Raw genomic sequence first — 20,872 nt, forward strand, 5'->3', positions numbered from 1 at the left:
CCACAGAACATGTTTCCGAAATTTCCTCTTTCTCTTCCTTCTGATCCTCCCCTTCCTCCTTTTCCTTTTACGCCTCTTCTTCTTCCTTCTCCTCTTCCTCAAAAAAAATCATTGTTATTAAAACGTTTCCACAGTACATATATAAAGTCCCACAGAACATGTTTCCGAAATTTCCTCTTTCTCTTCCTTCTGATCCTCCCCTTCCTCCTTTTCCTTTTACGCCTCTTCTTCTTCCTTCTCCTCTTCCTCAAAAAAAATCATTGTTATTAAAACGTTTCCACAGTACATATATAAAGTCCCACAGAACATGTTTACGAAATTTCCTCTTTCTCTTCCTTCTGATCCTCCCCTTCCTCCTTTTCCTTTTACGCCTCTTCTTCTTCCTTCTCCTCTTCCTCAAAAAAAATCATTGTTATTAAAACGTTTCCACAGTACATATATAAAGTCCCACAATAAAGTTTACGAAATCTCCTCTTTCTCTTCCTTCTGATCCTCTCTCTCCTCCTCTTCCTTTTACGCCTCTTCTCCTTCCTTCTCCTATTCCTCCTTCTCCTTCATACGTTCCTCCGCCTCCTCCTTTTCCTCCTGGACAATGTAAGACCTAAATGTAAGACCTAAATTAGGCCATCATTTGCCTCATGGGCTGCTGACCGACCTAGTGCATTCTCGGGGGCACCATTATCACACAATGGGTTGGGCTTTAACGCAACAGAAGTTCTTGCTCGTGTTAAGAACCTTCACTGCTAATTGCGATGTTTTCAGACCATTTGTTTGGTTTCAATAAAGTAAGAAAATAACTTCCTTCTATCATGTGCACGTCAAGGATAAGAAGAGATAAAAGGATAATAAAGTAAGGAAACATTCTGTGTCAGTGGGGGTGTGAGATAGCATTCCAAGGGGTGCAAAAAGTGTCCATCTTGAAGACAAGTAATTAATCTATTGATTATTCATTATCAATGAACAGGAAGGAAAGAGCCATCGGATTGAACATTTATTTGTATGAATGTTTAAATGTTAGTTCATTGGTTTTATATGGAGATATTTCAAGCAAGTAATCCGGGACATGTTTTCTTGTCCATATGTTTGATTTTTGTTAACATATTGATAAAAAGATTTAAAAAAGTATTTTCTTTTGTTGATCAGATTTAGTAATAAATTCATCTCCTTTATCCTTAAACAAGTTATGAATTTAAAGGGGGTGCGAGAACACGGTAAAAATTTTCTTTGGGGTGCGGATGTAAAACAAAAAAACAAAAAACAAAAAAAAATTGCGAGGAGGTTCATGCCGTAACACTGGATAAAAAAAATAATATCAGAAGCACTAGTAGTACCATTATCATCATTACTGTCAGTGTTGTTATTATCATTATCATTATTATAATCATTGTCATCTTCAGCAGCAGCCCTAAAAGTATGACTCTTATTATTACTATTATTATCATCATTATCATTGTTATCCTTATCATTATCATCACTATCATCTTTGTTGTTGTTGTTGTTGTTGTTATTGTTATGGTTGTTGTTCTTATTATTCTTATCGTTGTTGTTAGAGGTGTAATTGTTGTTGTTAATGCTGTCATTGTTATTATTATCATTACCATCAATAATATAATCATTATTATTATCACTATTATCATTATTATTATTATTATTATTATTATTATTATTATCATTATTATTATTATCATTATCATTATCATCACTATTATTATTATCACTTTACCAATTGTTAATTATCATTATTATCATAATTATTACTAATGTTATTATTCAACATTTTTGTAATGTACAGCTGCGCACTTGCCGGCGAGGATTAATACTATCCTCGGCCGCCACGTGGTTGAGGCCCCGTCTCAAACATGCGTGCCGCTTCTTGATGCCTGACCAGCCGTGCGCATATATATACATATATATATATATATATATATATATATATATATATATATATATATAGAGAGAGAGAGAGAGAGAGAGAGAGAGAGAGAGAGAGAGAGAGAGAGAGAGAGAGAGAGAGAGAGAAGCCGCGACCGACGCCAGAAACTTAGGCTACGTCCCGCAGATATAAATATATATTTTACAGCCACCTGCGGCTAAATCCCGCGGGCATTTCTATTATTTGTGAGCGGTGAAGTCCAACAACAACACAAGAATGACAAAGTCAATAAACATTTTTGAGCGTTTCATTACTTGAATGGCGTTGAAGTCCCCGGAGTAAAAATAAAGATTTATTTATTTTCTAATTACATATTGTGAATATATACATCCCGAAATGCACACTTTTCACTGCAACCATGTACTATCGTTTTTCTTCCTCTGCTTTCCCTTATTTTCCATTTTCTACAGTTCTTTCTCTTTGGCGACGTCTTCGAAATGTCCCGTTGGTCATCACAATTTTTTTTTCTTTTTCTTTGTAGTTGTTTGGGTCCTTTGAACTGTTTAACTATCCGATTGGTCTTTTGGCCACTCATTTGCATTTTCTTTTCGCGCCTTGTCCGGGGCGTGGCTTGGGGTTCTCCTTCGTGGTATAAGTGCCCATGGCTTTGGGAAATGAAGGCTCTTCGGCTCTAACTTTGGTCTGGACTCCTATCCTGAAATTTGTTCCTGCTTCCATTTTATTTAAATTTGTGCTCTTGCTTGGATTTCCCTCGCTTCGTGCTGAGATTGCCGAGTCCGTGTCTCTTCTTCAGGTTGTTTTTAAATGGTTGTGTGTAGGAGACCATTTCACTCTTTTGGACTTCGGCGTATGATATGATGCATTGCCATCTGCAGAGGCACTTTCTTTCGTGAAGTCCCAAAGCTATACTCAGGGAGTCCAAGTGTTAAAATGCTTAGAAGGATCAAGGGAAACAGAGGAACATTGCTTGAGGATCCGTAACCTGTCTTACTATCAGGCCTTACAACTAAGTTATTACTGAGTTTTCTTTCCTCCCAACCTGAGGATCTGTACCTTCTGGGAGAAAGATCTCTGTCAGGATCTTTTTATTTTATCTTTTATTATTATTATTATAAGTAGTAGTAGTAGTAGTATATATCTTTTTTTTTTTTTTTTCTTACTTAAAGTGTTATCTCGGTTGATTCCTGCCTGGCCTTGTGGATGTCCAGGCAGTCTTTGTGATCTATGCCCCTTTTATGTTCTTTTTCCTTTTTCTTGGCCTTTGTCTCCAAAGTGTTCTTTTAAATCGTTTTAAGCAGGGGTTCGCTTGGTCAAGAATTCTTACTTGCGGAGTTAGGACACCAACTTAGGAATGCATATATATGTTCGTATTTATATTAAGTATATCTAGTGTTGGTTTCTATGTGCATCACCCACGCTGTGATAAATTGGTGATGTACACATCATTTTCTATTTCTGTAACCGAAATACCTGTACCACTCCCTATGAGTGCAACACACCTCAAATAAACATCATACCATCTTTTGAGCTTTCATTTGTCCCATCCAGAAAAATAAGGTAAAATGGCTAACATTCACCACTTCTAAAGTTCTGTCTCTAAGATTGTATTGTTTAACACTCAAGTTTCTCGCACTCGGGTGTTCTAAACCACACAATGCTGGTTACTTTGATATCTCACCCCTGAAATGCTGTAAATGGCTAGATGAATCACAGTATACTAAGCTGATACTCAAGAACAGACCATAACTTTTGCTATGTCTGGGTTCCCGGTACCAGCAGGCGGATGCTCAAACCGAAGGGAAGAAGAAGAATTATCAGACCTTGCATTTTCTTCCTACCGCCCGCACAGACACTTAGCCCTACACTATCACCCTTTTCACATTTACACACTTACACATGCAACTTTCAACACACACACTCTGTATTTTCCTTCCACCTTTCATGATGTTCACACCCGCATACACAACACACACGGTTCCCAAACTTATTGATCGGGTGGTGGCAGCGTGCTTTAGGCCTGGAATATTACATCTGTTCACTGCAGACGAATCTCTCCAAAAGTAAAAATCTGTATTCTCGATTGAGCCCGAACTTATGGGGGAACATTTCAGTATTTACTTAAAAACATGGGGGGAGGAGGATTTCAGTGCTTATTTAAAGTTAAGGACATAATAATTATTATTATAAATGATCATCATTTTTATTAACAATATCATTATCATTATTATTGTTGTTATCATAGTAACCATCACTAAAATCTTCATTATCATTATTATCATTAATATCATCATTATTATCATCATTTTCATCATTATCATTTTGATAAGTGATGTTAACATATTATCATTAAATTAGTTCTATTATCAGTATTATCATTATTATCATTATCATTATTGTTATAATGATTATTATTACCATTAGCATTATTAGAAACATTATTATCTTTATCTTTATCACTAATACCATCATTATCATGATTATTATCATTGGTCTTATCCTGATTTATTATCATTAGCATTGTTGTTAACAATATTACCCCAATTATCAATATCATTAATGTTATTACTATCATTATCATTATTATAATCACCATTACTATCAGTATCATTATCATTATCGTCAATTTGACTCACTTTTGTTTTTTATTGTTGTCATTATTATTATTATTACTACTGTTTTTGTCATCATCATCATCATTATCGTCATCATCATTAATTATAAGTGTTAGTAGTAGCAGCACAAAATGGGGACTGTAATTGTACCAGAAACTGGGGTAGGAAATATATCCAACGTAAAATTATTAGGGTTTACGCGTTAAACATCTTATCACCATAAAAGAAAACAGTTAATTGTAAGGATAAACAAGAGTAAATTTTAAAATCTTACTGCCAGTCCCCATAATTTATCTTCTTTATATGAAAATTTATGTCATCACAATACTATTCACTTTCAAAATAAAAACTGATTTAATTTGAAATCAGGCATTTGACGCCGATTTGTTTAATCTTAAAGGTACGCACTAAACTCGAGCAAATTGATATGCTTTTAAAGGACAAAAATTACAGCCGTCGGTACAAGAAATAATCAGCTGACGCGAACGGTAATTGCACAAATAAGAAAAAGACAGCTCATAGCGTGAATTCACTCGGTGCTCCCTAATTTCAGCTCTATACACAAAAATGTTTTCCCTCCATCAACCCTCTCTTGGTCAGTAAGCCCAATAGCAGTAACATATTAAATAACATAGAATTGAGGACTTCGTTTCTGACGAGTGCGCCCGTATTGTAAAGAATATCCCCGTTGACTGATTCTCTTGCACTCAGGATCTCCACTGATGACCTGTGTCCTCCAACTGGGAAGAGTTCAGTCCATGTCAAATGTACCACCACCTGGACATCACGCATGCTATTTGGCAACTTCAAAGGCAACTCAGATATACGATCATAATTTTGTCCGTGGAATCAAGGCTATATATATATATATATATATATATATATATATATATATATATATATATATATATATATATATACACATACATACATACAGACATACATACATACATACATACATACATGTATGTATATATGTATGCATATATGTATGTATATATGTATGTATATATATATGTATGTATGTATATATGTATGTATATATGTATGTATGTATGTATGTATGTATGTATGTATATATGTATGTATATGTATGTATATATGTATGTATGTATGTATATATGTATGTATATATGTATGGATATATGTATGGATATATGTATGGATATATGTATGGATATATGTATGGATATATGTATGTATATATGTATGTATATATATATTTTTATTATCATTATGGTAAGCCATATAGCCTCATGGAAAAAATCGAGATTTATACCACCAAAGGTGTCAGTGGAGGTTAAGACACAGCTGAGAAAGAATGAGAAGATAGAAAAATCATCAGCTACTTTGTAAAAACATATTAGCTGATCTTTTAAACTTCTCAAGATTCGGAGACGTTACAGTCTCTCAGTGCAATACATTTCAAAGCATAGAAATGGCAGTAAAAATAAAGGAAAAAACAAAAATTCTATAAAAGATTAGATGTAGAAGGTTGACTTGCATGAAATGTCATTGAATTGAGGGCCATAGAACTTCTAGTAACTCTTGCAGATTGATAAAAATTAGGTAAAAACTTATAGAGGGGATGTGAATTATTGGTTACAATCTTGTATAAGACTGAAAAAAGCCCCAATAACACAATGATGCCCAATGTCCAAATTTAAGCAAGACAGGAGAAATTTAATCGAATTAAAAGATCAATCAAGCAGTCCTAAAGTGTCACTCTGCACCAGATAACCACACATGAGAATACTCAAAATCTTGCACTTGCGATTGATACCTAACTTAGAGATTATTGTCTAGGCCATATTTGTAATGTACAATTCAATGTAAGCATTGAATCAAAGGTTACTCCTAGGAGTTTCAGATTATCCACTGATGTGATTAAGATTCCATTAATCAGCAGACTTGGATGCTGAGGCAACTGAGAGCACCACGATTGAATTATCAATAGACATTGAAGGTTAAACAGCACTGTGGTAAAGTATTGTGTCGGAAAGGGTAAAGAGGAGTTAAAGATTAGGATAAAATGTGTTAGATGTCAAAGATTAGAGAGCATTATAGGATGGTATGGTGATGAAATGGGAAAAAAAGGCAAGTGAACTAGAGCAGAGATTAGAAGAACAAGGAGGGTTAAGGCAGTAGGGAGATTGCATGAATTATAGTGTATCTGTCACTGGGTAAGGTAGCGAACAATGTTTAAGGGAAATAGAGACGGCTGCTGGAAATTTAGGAGAAGAATCTGGGGTGGATGGGAGGTGCTAGATGTTAAAGTTTAGAGGGTGTTATGAGAAAGTATGGTAACGAAAAGGGAAAAGAAGGAAGTAAATGAAGTAGAGCAGGGATTAGTAAAATGGGAAAGGTTAAGGAGGTAGAGCGACTGATTGAACTGCATTGTATCTGTGATTAGGGAAGGAATAGAGACATTACTCAAGGAAAACAGAGGTGGCTGTTGGAGAATTCGGAGAAGAATCCAGGGGATGAGAAAAGGGGACTGGAGAAGGTCGTGAAATATCAGGAAGAATGTCTAGAGGGGAAGGGTCTGGAGAAGGACACTGTTGTGATAGAGGAGATTTGCGTAAGTATTCAAGTGGGAGCAGTAGAGAGGGTGGGGCATGTTGCGAGGGTGTAGAAGGAAGGTGGGGAGAACTTGAGGAGGATGAGAATGGATATTTGCAAATACTTTAAATGTATAAAGGGTAGGAAAAGAGGGATTTGGGGGTAGATGAGGGAGCTAAGTGTTCTCTTGGGGCATCTTTAGGAAGTTTTGGAAGTCTTCAAGGGTTTCTGAAGGAGAGTTGGGTGAAGAGGACTGAGAAACAAAGGTTCTCTTATGAGGAAGAGAAGAGGAGATAGATATCTGTGGAGCAGAAGAGGAAGGCGGAGGAGAGGATGTAGTAGGAGAGGGCGGAGTAGAACGTTTAGGTTGCCTGGTGCAACAAATAAAGTGAGGAGGAGGGTTAGGTATTGGGGAAGTGGTAGAGATTAGAGTATCTGGAGTTAGACTGGAAAACGATTTTGACTGGGGGATAGGGTGAGTAGATGTAGGATGGTTTAGGGTATAAGGAAGAGATACAGGGAGAGATACAAAAACATCTTGTGAGGATAGTACGGGAGCAGATCGAAGGACTGTTTTAGAATAAGCTGAGAAAAACCCTGTCGTCGTACTTCTTGTCTAGCCTCACATAGAGGGAGGCCTAGTTTGAATTTGAGAACAACCTCACATTCGAGCTTATAATCAGGACAGCTCCTATAAAATATATTATAGGATCTCCACAATTGGCACATGTATGTGACTGAGCAAGGTAATATGAACAGTCATGACTAGGTTAGACACATAGAGAGCAGCAGACTGTGGAACAAGTGTTTGGCTGGTTGGCCAAAAACCAACATATGAGGAAGGGGTTGATATGGTCGGACATGGTAGGACAATCCATCAATTTAAACTTCTTAGGGGAGGTCATGTCTACGGAAGCTAATTTTGGCAATATTAACGTGGGACATACACTGCCCTCTGGGAGGAAAAGTGTACCACTGTACTGCCACTACATCATAATCAGCAAGGCAGCTAAGTAGGTAATTTTCACAGTTTGACAAGTTCTTTTTGTAGATAGGACAAGCATTTGGGGGGATAGAAACACTTCCAGTGCAAGTATTGAGAGAGGGGTGAGGTTCAGCAGGAATGGGTTTGCCAGTGTGGTCAGTTAAGGTAGATAGTGCATGAGCTTGGGATTCAGATGTAACTGTGACAAGGCATGAACAAGCTAGGGGTGATCCCCTACCATGGGCTTCAGTCTCCGTCTCCTAAGCCCTCCCATCACAATGAGCAAGGTAATGGGAGGGACAGCTCTACCAAGAGGTTAACACTATACCTGTCTAACTTCACAGAATTATTCCATTTCTTCTATTACTATTTCTACTGTTGATTAAACTTTTGGTGCAAAAGGGTCCAGCGAGTACATGCAAACTGTACATAGCTCTTTCTTACCATTCCTCTTTGTGTAAGTTAATAACCACCATTGATACTTTTATAACATCTAAAACCTATCAAATTTCTTAAAATATTTCAGTGGTGAATAAATATGAGAACATCTTGTGCAAATTTAGGGAGTTTTTGTTTTTTGCTAAGAATTAAAGCTTTAAGGAAAATAAAAATCATTTAATCTACAATATCTTCTTTGTTTCCTGAAATTAATCTAGTATTTCTTACAAAGAAATAAACCACAAAAATAATTAATCTCTTTATAACTAAGGGCAGTCTACAACCGTATCCAGAAATACAGCAATAATTTGTAAATTACACTAACAGACTTATTCATTGACCACGTACGCAAATTGCTACTTCATGTCTTGATTTTCCATCATCTAATCTATACCATTATAACAGACAAAGAAATGTGCCTGACAAAATTCACAGGGATACTTAATACATGTTGCATCTTAAGAGTAAAACTATGTTCTCTTCCAGTACATCTGTGATTTTGAGCAAACTTAACACATCTCAAAACTGGCCTTAATTAACAGACTAGATCCAACACTAATGCACCATCTAATCTCTTGGCTTTTGTAAACCTGGATTTTCCCTATTTCTTTTTTTTTCATCACAAAATGTAAACTTCGAATACGAAACTGACTTTGTGTGACCCTTAGCATTTCGTGGTTCAATAAATCTAGTAAGTCTGACAGGGAGATCCATACATCCTCGGGAGTTTCATCTTGGGGTTCTATCAGCTGAATATATACACAAAAAATGTGTATATACCAACAGTAATAAAAAAATAATAATAAGCACAAATAATTGACAAATTCAAGATTACAAATCAACATAGAAAGTAACTGCGGAGAAAACCAATGTATACACAGAAAAAATAAGACATGAATATTGAAGTATAACAATCCTCTTCACTTCTTTTCATAGATAGTGATATTATCTTCTGAAATTTTACACATACACAAAATTAAGTGAACATCTTGACAATCAAATAAAGAAAACAATTCATCAGCTTTTTTTTGTAACATTAAACCTACAGCTTCTGTATCTTAAAAAGGTAACTGCTAAGTTCATGGCAAGGTTTACTTTCATTTATCATACAGAATCACATATAACCTTTTAACTTCAGGATTTACATACATGATCAACTATGCAACACAAAAATTTCACACACTAATTTTGTGCTTTGGAAAACTCAATTAAAAGACTGGTGAATTCCACCAAGGTAATGTTTGTTCTGACTGCTTCTGGGTCAAAGTGCGTTCGACTGGCCTTGTGATTGGCACGATGCAAGTATTCAACAACTTTGTTGATCTTCCCCAAGTCATGACCTGTTGAAAGCAGAAGGCATAATTACTGTGATGGAAAAGCGCACACACACACACACACGCAGAAAGCATAATTACTGTGATGGAAAAGTGCACACACACACACACAAACAAAATTAGGTATAAATGTACACCACATACGCATCTGACATTACACCAGTTAGAGTATGCTTAAACTTTCCTCTTTCATTACTCTGATCCCTTTCTTTCTTTTCCTTCCACACTAAAAGAAATAATATTTGTAACATCTAGGAACAAACTCTCTCTTTGTATGTATTGCACCATTGCAGAGCAAAGGTCAATTACAATCCTTTATCCTAATATATCTATCCATTTGACCAAGAGAAAAATCTACCTTTCGGAGAATGCCGATGAAGATTGAAATAGAAAGGCGGAGATCGCAAGACCGAATGGTCCATCTTCATGCGCTTTGGTATTCTCTCCCCTTCGCCTTCCTCCCCTTCCTGAAAGGTGACTTGAAGGGCCTCTTCCTCTTCCTCCTCTTCTTCGGGAAGAGAGACCATGCTCTTCTCCAAACCTTCTGTCAGGGTGTTTTCCTTGTCTCCTCCTCCTGTGCCTGAATCTGTGCTTGGCTGCGAACTGCAACTCGCCTCGCTGCATATAGTCTGTGAATGGAAGGAAAAGAATGGGCTCCTGTCTCAGCGAAAGATTTTCTGTGTTAGCTTATCATCTGACAGCAAAAATCTGAGAATGGTAAGAACTGAATGGGTTCACATATAGGAGAAAGATCTTCTGTTTAATCCTTATCATCTGACAGTCAAAATCAGTGAACAGCAAGAAATGAATCCCATGTCTAGGGGAAAAATTTAGGTACCCTTATCATCCTAAACTGAAAATTGTCATGTGAAGTACAAGTCTCATAAGTGATTTGATTTAATGAACATTCTGCTCCACTGTGAACAACTTTTGACAACTATGCTATGGAGGAATACCAAGAGAAAATTTCCTACCTGAAGCAAACTTGTAACTTTGTGAGGAAACTGTAGGTTATTGGCCTGCCTTAACATTGCCTGGCAGAAGACTGGATCAAAGATTTCATCACACCAGACAGGTCCTAACTCCACCGCCAACTTTCCCGCACTTCTACTTCGACAGTCACATGATAACAGGGAATAGGGTTGTTCTGAAAGATCAATAAAGTATATAAAATCATAAACAGATCCTGGTAAAATACTTTTCACATTCATCAATTTTCTCCTGTCCTTGTTTTCATACTGATCTTCTTGTTTTCAGACTACATTTTAGCATTCCCATTTATTTCATCTTTAAAAAAACATTTCCAATATTTCTTTCTAAGACAAAGTATCATTTCCAACTAGTGACTACTGTGTCAGGCATTATCTCAGATTCTGCATTTACAATTTTTTATATGTACTTGTCATCATCAACACAGTCACATTTTCAGGCAACAAAAATCATGTCTTCTTATCGTCTGGCCATCCATTCCCGCCCTATTCATAAGCAGCTCTTGGACTATTTTCAGCCTTATTTGCTCAGCGCTTGATCAATATTTCATTTTAATGCACAAAACACATTGTATTGTGTAGAATGTCATGCCCTATCCTCTGGCTGCCCAAATGACCCCATGAATGCCTGCCCAATAAAAAGTATCAATAAAGAACATGAACTTTTTAAAACTATTTGAAATTATATAAGTAGATATTATGAACAAATCCAGTAAAATTGATATTTGAACTATGATTGGCATTTTTCTCTTCTTGCTCATCCATTTCTTTGATCATAGTAAATTTTCAATTCTTCATAGCATAATGTATAGATATTAGACTAAGAAAAAATAAAAATAAAGAAACAAATAGATAAAAAAAAATCTGAAGCATTCCCTGGGCATTTCTCACATCCATCTGAGATACATTAACAAACCTGAAAACAACATACCAAGAGGATAGACAGTTTGTGGATAAAAAGCTCTGTCTTCACACAAGCAGCAATGTATGACGCGCCTTATTTTACGGACACACTTGTTTGCAGCGGCAGGCCCTCGCAAAACTCTCACAATAACTGTGATGAAGCTCTTTAAGGCCACACAGCAGACCACTTCAATGCCTTTGTTGCATTTGGCAGCAGCTCTGGAAATATGCAAAATATTCATGATAATATTAAGAAAACCACCAGTAAAACAAAAGAAGAAAAAGTGCTTTGTTTCTTTCTAGGTTAGTGTGATACAAACTGGGTAAGATTTAATCCATTTCATTTTCTACTATAGTGTACTGGGAATGCCTGGCATGCTGTACTGGTAGGAATATCTTTCACTTGGTAATACTGAAGGAAAAAGATAAATTCCTTAATTACTTATACCTGCAAAATGTAGTCACATCAAGATGGAGAAACTAAATTCAACAAAACTTTAAACAGATGTAATACGTTATCCGTTGCTTTTCAATTCTGAATCATCATTTGACCAAATCAACTCAACAAAATGACTCTCACCTGATGACACTAGCAAGCACAAGTCTTCCTGCCAGCTCTTTTGCATAAGAGGTCTTGACAACATATCCCCCATAATTCCTCATTGTAACATCAGCGGCTTTTCCATAGAGGGCAGCATCATCTGTAGAGGTGATGGCTAGAATGCCATTTTTGGGGACATTGCGGAAGGCTGCGTCGAGATAGGGAACGGATGACCCATAGCAATCCAAAAATCTGGCATGGGATATGTTCTAATGAGTGAATATAGTACCTAACTATTATGCAAATTAAGTTAGATGAAGTGTTAAAGAGAAATCTTTGCAAAGTGTGGGAAAGGAACTTGTGTGATATACATCCACTTGCTACTTAACAATTTTGTAAAATGCACAATAATATTTCAGCAGAGTGTGCTCTACATCCATCTTCCTTACTTAAAGGAATACATTGTCTTATCAACTTTATCACTTGACACTAAGCTGTGGAATATATGATCATTTTTAATTAACCCCTTGCATCCAGGTGCATGACTATCATGTTGGGTGACACAAATATTCTGTCATGTAAAAACTTAGCTGAAAACAGGTGATGGGAATATGCCATCATAGAGAATTTGCCTGAAGGCCAGGTTGACAGAAATGACTCACCACAAATGCAAAAAGCTCTTGGAAGGTGATTAGGCTCTATCATAATTTCCATGTGTAAATGATTATGGAATAAGCCATAACTGGCTCCAGGAGAGACACTATTTCCATCCTCAGAATCCTATTCCTGCCTACTGTGACCAGCAGTGCAGGTCTTAGCAGACAATTGAGTATTGAGATACAACACGTAAAATGGAAAATATTTTATTACCATCTTGATATGGCATATCAAAGAACAAATATAGACCTTGGAAAATTAGAAATATTAAAAGAAATACATATGCAGAAAAAGAGATAACATTCCAAAGGGTAGACAGAGTCTTGACACTGCACACTCCCGTCCACCTGGGAGAGTCGAAACTCAAGTAAGCCCGGATTTTGGCCTACGTGTGGACTGCGAGACACCTGGATCCGACAGTTTAAATAATCAAAGTTAAGTATTACTAAAATATGAGTCACAACTTTCAAAGTATTTTTGTTTTCTTCCAACCAATTTAGCATATGATCTGATTTCTGCTAAATATTGAACTTGATAGTACAGTGAGTGGCTATAAATAAAAGAAAAAAAAATTGAGGGAACAATGAAAATTGTAACTCCTCCTCACCATCCTTAAACTCAAAGTTATCTATAAACAGCAAACCTGTCACTGGATTCCCTATACAACACGTTTGAGAAAAATAGCCAAATCTAGCAAGCAACCTCAAAAATGTCTATTCTATTGGAGTTTCAGACTTTCAACTTGAAAATTTCATTTTCACAGGTTCTAATGAATCATTTGTTCAACATAAAATGCCCCTTCCAAAACACAAAATGTTTAGTCCAGTCCAATGATTCCTATCACAAAAAGGATGTCATGACAGTGGATATGATATCTTTTGTTTACACGTAGCTGACACTACACGTGATTGGTCACCAAGACCCTAGTCACCTCATCTGATTTCCCTATTCCAAGAAATTTTGGGAAAACTATTTTTTCTTACTACTATCAAAAGACAATGTTATTACTGACATCGTGATTATCATAATGGCAATATAATACCAATAGCAATATAAAAAGAATCATAGCTCTTTTCCATATTCAATGGAAAGATTAAACAGTTGAGATATTTAATACTAGTAATTGAATGCTTGATGACTAAGCCCTTGTGAAACCATCTATGAGTAAACTAATTCAATACAATAAAATCAGTGGATATGACATGTAAGCAACTGCATTCACTGGCAGCAGAGAGCAGCTTCCTTTGTCATGGTCTGTATGGGTGGCATCAGGACTTTGGGCCCACCGATGCTAATGTTTATGTAAATACCATCTGAAGGCATCAGAATTTAGAGTGAAAACAGATATTTGAGAATACAATACATAAAGATTTGTTACTTACATGAAGTCAAATGTCCTCTTATGTAACAGGACACTAACATCTTCCGTTGTAACTTCTACTGTTAATCCATTTGAAGCAGCATTTTCTGTTATTCTCTGTGTTGCTGCTGGCAATTGGTCATTGATCACAACCACTGCCTGGAGGTAAAAATTTTGTTTATGGAGTATAAAACCATAAAATTAATACCAAGAAAATAAAACAATCCTTTTGTAAACTTTCGCATGTTAACAAACAAAAACTTAATAACCTTTGGTACATTCCGTGCCCATGCTAGGCCTGAGACTCCTGTGGCCCCCAGTGCATCCAGGCATCTTATCTGACCATCTATGCATCTTCCAGATTCACTATAAGCAGCCAAAGCACAAAGCACAATCGATCTGTAAAAATTGAGGAATCAGTAAATATCACACCAAAATTCTTACATATCAAGGCAAATGCTTGCTTGTCATGTATTTTCTGATTTTTTTTTTTTACAAGAACTAAATTTACACGGTTTCTGTGTCCAATCAATTTCCCATTTTATCATAGGTAATCTATAACCATTCACATACTATGACTGATAATGTTGATAACTGATAAAAAAACAATACCAATATCAGAATTTTCAATATATTCAAATACGAAAATATCAATATACTGTTTCTTTTTATCAAGGCAAACTTATGTTTACCAGGTTGCTGACTGATGACAGTTAATCTTTAATGTATGGACACACTAAGCTAAGGCAAAGTGAAGATGATATTCTTGTAGAGGATAAAAATTTGCAGTTATCAATACAACAAATAATCTGCAGGTACAAATGGTATTGCCACAAATAAAGGAAAAAGATTCAAAATGCGCCACCCACAGCCTAAGTCCAATATGTGTTCCTGAGTTTTAGCTCTATCTTGTTGTGCACACCTAGCTAATAATGGGAGTGAAACCCCACATCAACCTTCCACACCCAGTTACGATGACTTAAATTGTTGAATATATTTTGTGACATGAAGTTGGGGACTTATTGCCAGTTCGTTAAAATTGTGTGAGGCCCATCTCTATAAATATTAATTAAACAGACTTGCATACATGCAGAAATAAACATATATCTATCAGTCTAGGCATGCTTATCTACCAGACAAAAAGATGGATAAATGTATATCTATTAGATAGCTATGGCAGATAAGCATTTATCTGTGTATATGCAAGTCCATACATATGAATATATACTATCAATTGGGTCATACCTCGGACAGTTTTAACAAACTAGCCGTTAGTCTCTGATGAAAGCATCAATACTGTAAAGAATTACCCTGATGGTACACTTGACAGACTGAGGATGGTAATTCCTTGAGTTAAATATTCAAAATAGCTTCACATGAATGATCACCATGAAAGCGATGTCAATGGATTCCTCTCACCTTTACTACCCATATATGTAGGACATTTACTTCAGAACCCCCCAAACTGCAGGGTAAAATGTGAGTAACATACACAAAATACATCACTATAATAATAATGTATACAGATCAAGTCACTATATTATTTAATACAGGGAGCTATGCCCCCTGCGATACCCGGTGATGGCAGCCGCAATCCAACCCCCACCCCAGAAGACAAAGAATCCTTTACATATTCACACCAGGACAGAGGGTACAACCAATGCGCAGGAGTGCCTGATACTGAGTGGCAGTAGCCTAAAAACAGGAGGTTACAGGGGCTGTACCCCTGCATACAACTTGACTAATTCTCTGTATTATTCATATTTTCCCTTGCGACTTATCTGATATCTGGGCAAAGATTGTGGGTATTTGGTGGGGTGGGGTTCAGCAGCATATTCACTGATACCACTAACAATGTGTTCAGTGATACAAAAGTATTCTGAATATATATTTTCCTTGAAATACAATAACTTAATTTAGACATGATGCATTAAGTAAATGATCACCAACATCTCACATGCAACTGTGCAGTCTACCTTATACTTTCATAAGATGTAGACCCCAAGTACCTTGGTTACCAAAATCATAGCAAGCAAACTGGTAATACGACTGTTCCTACAAACCTACCCTTGCAAAGTCTTGATATTGCAGTTGAAAATGCAACAACACTGAGATCATTATTGCATCACATTGTAGTGCAACATGAAACTGTCATTATGATTACTATGAGCAAACCAAAACCTATGTATTCGTTTTCAATAGTGTAGAAAAAAATAGCGTTTAATTTTTCTTTTCTTTTTTTGCGTTGCATTGCGCCTCCTGTAATAAGTATTTAAAATTCATATTGTCATCTCACATTTCCCGATACTATCAATCACCCTGGATCATAATATTTACTATGTATTGTTGCATATCGTAGTACTCTATCATCTTATCCCTATTTATTATTCGAATCACAGCTTGCTAGCAGATTAGAATTCAAGACAGCATAACAAACACTCAAACTGTGGTTTTCTCTTTGACCTCTTTACCTGTTCACCATCATATCCGAATTGAACATGACCTCATTTTTCTTCGGGGCTGGAACCGTGCCCTTGACATTGATTTTAACGCCGTGTTCTTCAAATTCTTCCGTCATCTTCGCTTCTGAAGGTTTTGTTTTGGTTTTGGTGGGGGACTACGAACCCAAAAAGGGTACTGACAGGGACTACGGACACAATTCATTATTTCTGTCTTTAATCAAGAAGTGCATATGTTTCGTAGAGAAAGTGCTACAAACAAAATTATAGGCATGTATACACTGTATGTGTCCTACACAGTATATAAACACACACATGCATACAAACCCACACATCAACATAACGCACACACACACATTCGGAAGCACACGCACAGACAGATGCACACACGACCACACACACACAGACACACACACACACACACACACACACACACACACACACACACACACACACATATATATATATATATATATATATATATATATATATATATATATATATATATATATATATATATATATATATGTATGTATATATATATATATATATATATATATATATATATATATATATATATATATGTATGTATGTATATATATATGCACATATGTGTGTATATGTATGCGTATGTATGTATATGTGTAGGTGTATATGTATATGTACGTGTGTGGAGATACGTGTATATATGTATGCATGTATGTGTGTGTGTGTTTTTACATGTATACGTATATGTGTACATGTACATTTATATGACACGTGTATGTGTGTGAACGTATATGTGGACAACAAAGTTTTCTGTTTATACATGTAAGAATCGCTTAAGGTGAAGGGAAAAAGAGATTATGATCCTTTTTTATCTTATTTACATACATAGGAAAACTCCCAGTTCTCCTACATTCAAGGAATCTTTTCCTGCTTAAAGACAGTCTTCTGTCACACCTGGAGATAAAAGTGTTGTTTTTCTTTTCCCAAATTGGTTCTGGCCACTTCCTCTCCCTTAATGTCCCCTCCATGTGGGAAATGCCACAAGGGGGGTCATTAGATTGGCTACCTGAATCACTGGTGAAGGGTTGTCTTTGTCAGGGTTGTTTTCCTCAATTAGTTGTCTGTTTAGGTATAAATGAGGAATTTTTGCAGGGAAGTGAGCCACCCCAGTTTTTTTTTTTTTTCTCGTTATTCGAGACCAAGATGGGGAACCTGCCCCATCTATGAAGACGGACCATCCTGGACCTGTCAGCCCGCAGCCATGACCCTCTCGTATCCACAAAAGAGAAACACCATCTGAGCCCTCAGTATTAACGATGGACACTACCATCGACGGCCACACGTCTCCAGTTTCACTGCCGATTGCCAGTGCGACCACAGATAACTCTCCCAAGGATATATCTTCAGTTCCCCTTACCACAAAGTTCATAATCACCACATCTACGGACTTCTCCTACACTGAAGCTCTCCTCGCCCTCGAGAAAGAGTTCCTGTCCCTGCAAGTCTCCACAAAAATCACTCCCAGGGGAGACCAAAAAGAATGATAGCTTATTGGCCCTTCAAAATGCTGCCGTGCTAAGTAATGGTAGGACTGTTGCCATCAGTCTTTATGATCCACCGCCCAAGAAAACCAAGATGGTTCTTTAAGGCTATCCCGTTGGGTTTCCCATGGAATGTCTGGAAGAACACCCCTTAGTGGAATCTGCCACTTGCCTCAAAGTTAGAACCTCGAAGGAAGAAACCCAACAAGTTTTCGTTACTCTCCTTGGAGAGCCTCCTGCAGAGCTAGACTTAGGCATATTTGGGACATTCTCTCTCAGGGAATACTACCGTGAACCCTTCCGATGCACTAAATATCAGCGCTTCGACCATCACGTGACAAAGTGCAGGTCCAGGCCCCATTGTGGTGTCTGCTCTGAGGAACACCTCACTGATGTCTGCATCCAAAAGCTCAAAGACAGTATATTACCTAAAGCCAAATGCCTCAGTTGAGGATTAGGGCATCATGTCTGGAATCCTATTTGTGAGGAAAGGCATAAACGCCCAGAGATCCCCCCTGGGTTCTGAAATCCAAAGCCACAAATCGACTCGAACCTTGGGCACCAACCTTCCTCCTTCGTCCTCCAGCATTCATTCTCACATTAAAAGATATGCGAGAGCCGTTTCGGCTGCAGCAGATGGTTCCAGCCCTTCTTCTGCCTCTTTAATCTCCATTCCACCACGGCCAAGCTGCTACTGTTATACAAAAAAAAAAATAATAATAATACTAAGGATATAGACCCTCACATCCATTCTCCAAATTGGTCTCTTGTTCGTTGGGAGACAAGTAAATCAACATGCAGTGAAAGAACTTGTCATAAATGTCCTTGCTAGAAGCAACGATATCCATATGACAGAAAAAAAACAAACTTCAACCAACTCCACTGAGTCAAACTCAGCTATTAACATGGAGGAGGCTCCAAAGGATTCCATTTTGGTCTCAAAAGCTTCCTCCCATAGTACAGACACTGATATTCCAGCAACCTTATTTAACCGTCAAGCAAGCACTCTTGACTCCAACAGATCTATGGTGCCAACCCCTGATCAATCTCAGAGAAAACGTTTTTGTCGATCGTCCTCCAGTAGTGAAGGTCAATCTATTCCACCAGCACATAGTCACATCGCCGACGACCAATCCCTATCTATCGAATTCCACTTACCTCAACGGACTGCTGCTAACATCTACCCCTCAACAGACGGATCTCCCCTTTTAATTCACATTCCGGAACAGAAAACTGATGCTAGAGGTTCCCTTACCGACCTGCCTGCTTCTCCGACCTAGGACGAACTCTTGCAGATTGTCGACTTTGATATAGACTCAAAGTCTATATCAGAGTCGATATAGAGAGGAGAGGTCTGGAGGACACTGTTGTGGCAGAAGGGATTCGTGTAAGCATTCAAGTGGGAACGGTAGAGAGGATGGAGTGTGTTGGGAGGATGTAGGAGGAAGGGGGTGGGGTATAACTTAGTTTTCAAAAGTTAAATTCAAGTATGTCAACAATACATTTACCTTGCTTTCTGTTGAAGCATCAACGACAACAGTGTGGCCAGCTTCTACAATGAACCCTCTGCATGGCCAAGTAGCGGCCAATCTTCACGCCAGCCACCAGGGCCTCGACTCCATGCTGAGAAAGAGCGAGGCAAGCTGTATACTGGCCTGGGATAGAAGGTGACCTACAGTACCACCGTGCCTCCTGCAATACCAATGCACCTTCACAGTCACCCGAGCCTCTTCTGCTAATACCTCCACCAGAATTTCCATTCCAGCAGACTGTGGCTGACTTGCTTCAGTTCGGAGGTCAGACGTACCAATTATATGCCGACAGACTCACTGGATGGCTGGAAATCGCACACCTCCACTCTGGTTCCTCCTCCTGCAAGATAATGAAGCACTTTCGCCACTACTTCACCAGATGGGGAGCCCCAGAGCAGCTCTCAACGGATGGTGGGACCAACTTAGTAAGTGAGGATCTGACTAATTTCCTCAAGAGATGGGGTGTCGCGACTCGCCTCTCTGCTCAGTACCCACAGTCTAATGGTCGTGCTGAGGCCACAGTAAAGACAGCCAAGAGAATATTGCAGGGCAACATAGGAGCAGGAGGGAGTCTGGACACTGATAAGGTATCCCTCGCTCTGCTCCAGTACCTGAACACTCCCTTGCGTGGAATGAATAAGTATCCTGCACAAATGACAATAGGCAGGCAGCTGAGGGATGGCATCCGCACAGCCAGGATAAACGTTGTTGACATTGTTATGATTATTATCCCATTATCACCGTTATCGATATCATCACAGTAATATTTGTATTTCTATCAATATTGTTAAAGCTGACATTATTAATATTAAAAACATCATTGTTATTTTTATTTTATATATATATATTTTGTCTTTCTTTCTTTCTTTTTTTTTCTTTCTTTTCTTTTTTTAGTATCGTTATTATCACTTTTACCATTATTATGATTATAATCATAATTATTATTATTATTATGTCTATCAATATTAGCATAACTATCATCATTATTATGATCATTGGTATCATTATCATTGTTATTATTATCATTACTTTTGTCAATATTATCATTATTACCATTTTTGTTATTATCACCAGTAA

General features: G+C 37.3%; 1 protein-coding gene across 1 annotated transcript; it reads right to left on the bottom strand.

Moving 5' to 3' along the window:
* Positions 1–8,667: 8,667 nt before the first annotated feature.
* On the bottom strand, positions 8,668–16,906 carry LOC113821001 (TRMT1-like protein). Its single transcript, XM_027373424.2, has 8 exons — positions 16,747–16,906; positions 14,545–14,674; positions 14,298–14,434; positions 12,298–12,510; positions 11,746–11,936; positions 10,800–10,972; positions 10,184–10,454; positions 8,668–9,831 (listed from the first exon to the last, which is right to left on the bottom strand). The coding sequence occupies exons 1-8, from the start codon at positions 16,851–16,853 to the stop codon at positions 9,674–9,676; spliced, it is 1,380 nt and encodes a 459-aa protein (XP_027229225.2). The 5' UTR covers positions 16,854–16,906; the 3' UTR covers positions 8,668–9,673.
* Positions 16,907–20,872: the final 3,966 nt, after the last annotated feature.

Source organism: Penaeus vannamei, chromosome 43 (genome assembly GCF_042767895.1).
Source record: "Penaeus vannamei isolate JL-2024 chromosome 43, ASM4276789v1, whole genome shotgun sequence".
NCBI classification, from domain to species: Eukaryota; Metazoa; Arthropoda; class Malacostraca; order Decapoda; family Penaeidae; genus Penaeus; species Penaeus vannamei.

Excerpts from the sequence above, each read along its gene's own strand:
- LOC113821001 (XM_027373424.2), bottom strand. The coding sequence starts at position 16,853 with ATGACGGAAGAATTTGAAGAACACGGCGTTAAAATCAATGTCAAGGGC. Across the intron at positions 10,973-11,745 it reads ACAAACTGTCTATCCTCTTG|AACAACCCTATTCCCTGTTA; the intron begins GTATGTTGTTTT and ends TTGATCTTTCAG. Across the intron at positions 10,455-10,799 it reads AAGTTACAAGTTTGCTTCAG|ACTATATGCAGCGAGGCGAG; the intron begins GTAGGAAATTTT and ends TTCCATTCACAG.